General features: G+C 39.2%; 1 protein-coding gene and 1 pseudogene across 1 annotated transcript in view; one reads left to right on the top strand and one right to left on the bottom strand.

Moving 5' to 3' along the window:
* The window catches only part of LOC137968296 (uncharacterized), a 6433-nt pseudogene extending 3136 nt beyond the window's left edge, over nt 1-3297 (bottom strand).
* Nucleotides 3191-5030, top strand: part of LOC138013317 (semaphorin-5A-like) — a 28180-nt gene continuing 26340 nt past the window's right edge. The window contains exons 1-3 of the mRNA XM_068860355.1: nt 3191-3305; nt 3909-4029; nt 4687-4808. Coding sequence (XP_068716456.1) covers nt 3912-4029; nt 4687-4808 — 240 coding nt within the window. The 5' untranslated portion in view covers nt 3191-3305; nt 3909-3911. The remainder of the gene's footprint in view (nt 3306-3908; nt 4030-4686; nt 4809-5030) is intronic.

Genomic DNA, 5030 nt, shown 5'->3' with positions numbered 1-5030 from the left:
AATCCCAAGTATTTTCTCTGAGTCTAAGGGTGCGTTCGATTGACCCTATTCCGGAATAAGAATACGTGGAGTGATGATTAAAACGGTATGTTTGGTGCGTTTTGAAGCTGCAAGGATGATAAAAATGTAGCATTTTAGAAAATGTTTGACAATTTTAATGTGAATCTCCGCAAAAACGAAGGATTTCCAACTTGTATTCCATGTATTCCTATTCCGGAATACATGCAGTCAATCGAACGCACCCTTTTGACTTTTTGAGAAAGAGAAACTAAGTCAGAGGCTCAAGTTGTGAGGAGTTGACCGTGATTTTGAGAAAGTGTTCAATGTTAGAACACATTTGAGTCAATTACAGTCCAGATACGAGATTCATGCACCCATCCACGTACTTCCTGTATAACAGGATATGATGATTTGGTGATGTGGAACCACTGCTGACCTTGAATTAAAGTCGGCAGTCCTTGGCTACATGTGGCTTCCCTTAAAGAAACTATAGAAAGAAGGGGAATTGCTGAAACGCTTATAAGTCATTGTCCAAAAGTGTTTGTGTGAGAAATAACTTTAAATAGGAGGAGTAAGTGAATTCACAGCAGGAAATGAGACGATGTTTATTAACATAAGGGATGGTGCATTATTTACGAGGATGACCGGGTCGGGAAAAAACCGAACGGGCACGGTGATACACAACACAAAGTGTGGTGAGGACCTCATATTACAAAAAAAAACTTTTTCATGCTTAACTAGAGCATCCTATTTTCCTTCAAAAGGCAGAAAACACATGATTAGGCATTGCAAATTCAGCGAATTTGCGGCGTGAGCCAGCCAAGTTGCTTATTTTACGTCGCGCAAAAATGGGCTCAAAAAATACGTCTGTTATCTGCCTCGGAAAAAAAACTTTTATTAGAACGTGAACAAAAACAGTTTTTTTGTAGATGTGACAAGCTGTGGTTTTATTTCTGTTCATTTCTTGTGTTAGAGTATTTCCACTGATCGGACAATCAAGTTTATTTGATTTTACATTATTCAGAATCCTCCTCGGAAGCAGAAGCGGAAATATATCCCTTGGAAGTTTTTATTTTCTCACTCATAATTTCGAGTAGTTCATCTATCTTGATCGCATCTTCCGCAAAAAGACCTTTCTTCCTTAGGATATATAATGCCAATTAACAGTTGTTTTCTCAGTGACTACATCAAATTCTAAAATGAAAACCGGGAAGTCTTTCAGACGGATTTTTACCTATACGAGGTTGAAGATGACCGAGAAATGAATCCTTTTTACCGGTTACGTAACGTTTTTGGTTTAGAAAATACAGCATTTTGAATTTCCGAATTGTCAGTTGCTTGACACCAGACAATGAAATCTGTCTTGATTGGAAAATGTGTCTCGTTACTATTTTCTGCAGTTTAAATGTTTCAAGGACTTTAGGAGATCTGTTTATACTCATGTGTACAGTCTCGCCAGGGTCACCGCACCCAACGTCAATAGCTGTTATTACAGTTGAGCCCACGTCGCTCGAAGCAGAACCATCTTTTGCTGTCCCTACACGATAAGAAAGCCACGTTTTCAGCGTAGGCTTTGTCAGATGGCGAGGGCAGCTTCCATTTAACAGCTGTAGTTTCTCTTCTTCTGAGAAAAACATAAATTCTGGATGGGAACTCATTTTTTTTTGCGCATTTCGCACGCTAAATCTCTTACTAGACTCTTCCCTGTGTCTTGATCGAAAGTTGACCCGAAAGCCTCGCTTCCGCGCGCTCTGAAACTAACACCGCTGAAACGTGGGCTCAACTGTAATAACAGCTATTTTCGGAAAATATGTGTTCGGAAGGCGATTTGAGATCAAGAATTTTCGGCGGAACATTTGTTGTAAAATTTCTTGCTTGCCTGCCTGGCCTAGGATTTTCGAACATCTAAAAAATGGTATAATTGCCCATTTTTAACAGATTTTTACCCTAAAAAGATCACCTAGAATTTTCGGGAGCCTTCTTTCTGCCTGAAATTTTCCAAAAGATAAGGTTTGATCCCTGTAATTTTCAGATCACTAGACTTTCAGCTCGGAGATCCGAAGAGATGAAAAATTTCTAGGGGATAAAAATTTGCCTATATCTACCGTTTAAATACTAAAATACGTTTAACAACTGTATTTTTAAGTGGTTTCGAACAATATTCTCGTTGGGTGCCCCTGTCTCGCGAGTGAAGAGTAAGCGCTTTCTGGGTCACGTGAACTACAGATGTAAAGTAAAGTAACCATATTTTACGTCGATAACTCGTAACAGTAATTCAAGTGACAAACCTGAGGTCGATGGTGCGCTCATTTTACTCCCCCCTCTCCATCAGTGCTCCGCTTTACGGGTATTTAAAGCTACTTAGCTACACGGAAAGGAAAGAAGTCGAAACAAGGATGCGAGATCCGGGATTCGAACTCAGGACCTCTAGCACCTAGGCCGCGCACTAACCGACTGTGCCATCCTTGATTTTGGTTCACCACCTGACGGCCCCATAGAAAAATCTATAAAGTTGCGTGAAACGTTTCGACAAGAAACTCAGAAACTGTGTACCGCACAGACCTGAAAATTGGAGAGGTAGTTCAAGTTATGAATTTGTCTCCTACGACATCCCAAGTCCTTGGCTCTTTTCATTGAGCGGAGAGAATTCTGATTGGTTCTCTGAGCGGTCCGAATTTGCAATACGGACCGCTAAGATGGACCGGTCACGAAGCAGCGTATATAAGTTGCGAAACCGTTCCCATTATCTGTTTCCATTGAAATGTTTTTTATGTAGTCTTGGAGTGTCAGAGTTCCAAAACGAATTTTACGTCAGCATTGTAATGGCCGCGGCTTTCTTGCTCTGTTTGGCGATAAACAAGAGTTAAGGAAAAGAAAACCTAGAGAAAGAGAACCAATATAATAAAAACCTAATCGAACTAGTTTGTTTTGTCCGTACTGGGAAAATATTGGTCGAGTTCCTTTTTTTGCAAGTATATGGACTTCGCTCCATAAACTTGCAAAAATAGGAACTCGACCAATTTTTAGCCAGTACGAACCTCACGCTAGTTCAATAAAAGATCTACATATGGCATGGCCACATTCACGACATCAAAGACAGTTGGAATGTCAGCCAAAAGTTATTATCATGTCACTTGTATCACCAAAAAACTATCGTATTTATTAATAATTATGTTTTGACCTTTTCCAGAGGACGAATTTAAATGATGCTCCAGGAAGCAATCAAGGATTTGTATTTAAGTCAGATGAAAAATACGACATACCAAGCTCATCACCAGACCAGAATGACACAGCCATCATAACAGGTTTGTAAACATGATGGGTGTTTGCTTTGTGGCACAGAGCAGTCAATGAGGAATTTAATGCCAGAAAAACTTTGTAATCTATATGTAGAGTGCGGTTACTTCCCGTCTTTGCTGATTTTTTACAAGCTTTCTGTGGAAAATGGAAGGCATAATTAGGATTACACACTATCTTTATTCCTCAGCCTTGACAAGATAATGCAACATCTTCGATAACTTAACCATTCAAAGATTGTTTGCATCATTATAAGACCAGTTCTTTCATATCATAATCCTCCAACAAAAACTGTATTTGGAGCACTGTATGTCTTATGCAGTCAAAGCTTATTTACAGCAACTTCAAGTAGCGCAAGGTTTGGATGGCGTGATGTGGCAAAGTGGTATCCAAGCATGCTTAAATTGATTTTTGTCATTTATTGCTAGTCCTTGTTCATTTTCAATAACAATTGAAATTGTGCTGTTTTAAAGTAACCCCATTTCATCATTTTACAGAGAAAAGTTAACTTTACTCGATCTACCACACCTCTGCAAACAAACTAGACATCTAGGGGAAATTACATTTACGAGTCCACTGAGTAACAATGCTCTCGTTTTTTTGTTTAACAGAGGATGGGACTCTCTTTACGGCCAGTCAAGGCAGGTCGATCATTTATAGTAAGAGATTTAATTAAGCAACCTCAGTTGACAAATGTCTTTACTTCAAGAGAAAGGAGCGCATTTTATGACGGTGAGTCAAATCAATTTCTTGGATCTTTTCCTGTGAATGAAAATTATGCCGTTAAACTAAAAGCAGTACTACGATAAATATATTGAGTATATTTTTTTTAGGATTCTGCAATTATGTCTATCAAACACTTGAAAGCTTTGTATTTCGTTAGGAGAAGACGTCGTTTTATTACGACTGGAATTTCTTAAGGGCCGATTTACACGGTAAGATTTTCGTCGCATTCTCTACTTGCAAAAATCCCATAATAAACCTATTTTTTTTACCCCCCCCCCCCCCCCAAAAAAAAAAAAAAAAAAAAAAATTGCATTCTTCATGTCTCCCAGGTGAAACAATGATTATGCAAAAGTTTGGGGGGGTAAAAGAGGTGTATTAAAGGATTTGTGCACGTAGAGAATGCGACAAGCTTACCACAGGCCTACGACATAACTTACGATTGTCGCAGCGTTTTAAACATGTTTTAAAAAGCAACGACATTTTTTCCGACTTACGCGACAATCGTAAGCAAGTTGCATGCGACAAAAATCGTACCGTGTAAATCGGCCCAAAGAGAGTACCAGATCAACCAGGAACGACACCATTCAACTTGCAAAGCTTAAAAATTAAATCTTTGTGTAACACGGTAGCTCATAACTTTTTGTTGTTGTTGTTTTTTTGCAGACGTGGATTTCGTAAAAAGCTTTGAAATTGCGCCTTACGTTTACTTCTTTTTCCGCGAACGGACCTTGGAATGCGCTAGTTGCGGAAAGTTTAAATTTTCTAGGGTAGCAAGAATTTGCAAGGTAAAAAAAAGAAATACCACTGGGTGATTAATGTCTTACCGTGTAGCGGTAAAAAGTTATATCTGTAGTTGAGCTTATACTTGAATGTTCAGTTCAGCCTGGATTTTCAGAATGCGTATGAGGAGCCATTTGTAATGTGGAGGAACTAGGGCACTCAAATTCGTCAGACCGTGCCTGCGGCGACCTCTGCATGGGCAACACTCGCATGAGATGTGGTATACT

Source organism: Montipora foliosa, chromosome 8 (genome assembly GCF_036669935.1).
Source record: "Montipora foliosa isolate CH-2021 chromosome 8, ASM3666993v2, whole genome shotgun sequence".
In the NCBI taxonomy this organism is placed as follows: Eukaryota; Metazoa; Cnidaria; class Anthozoa; order Scleractinia; family Acroporidae; genus Montipora; species Montipora foliosa.
Note: the sequence above shows the minus strand (reverse complement) of the source record. Positions and strands in the feature narration are given on the sequence as shown.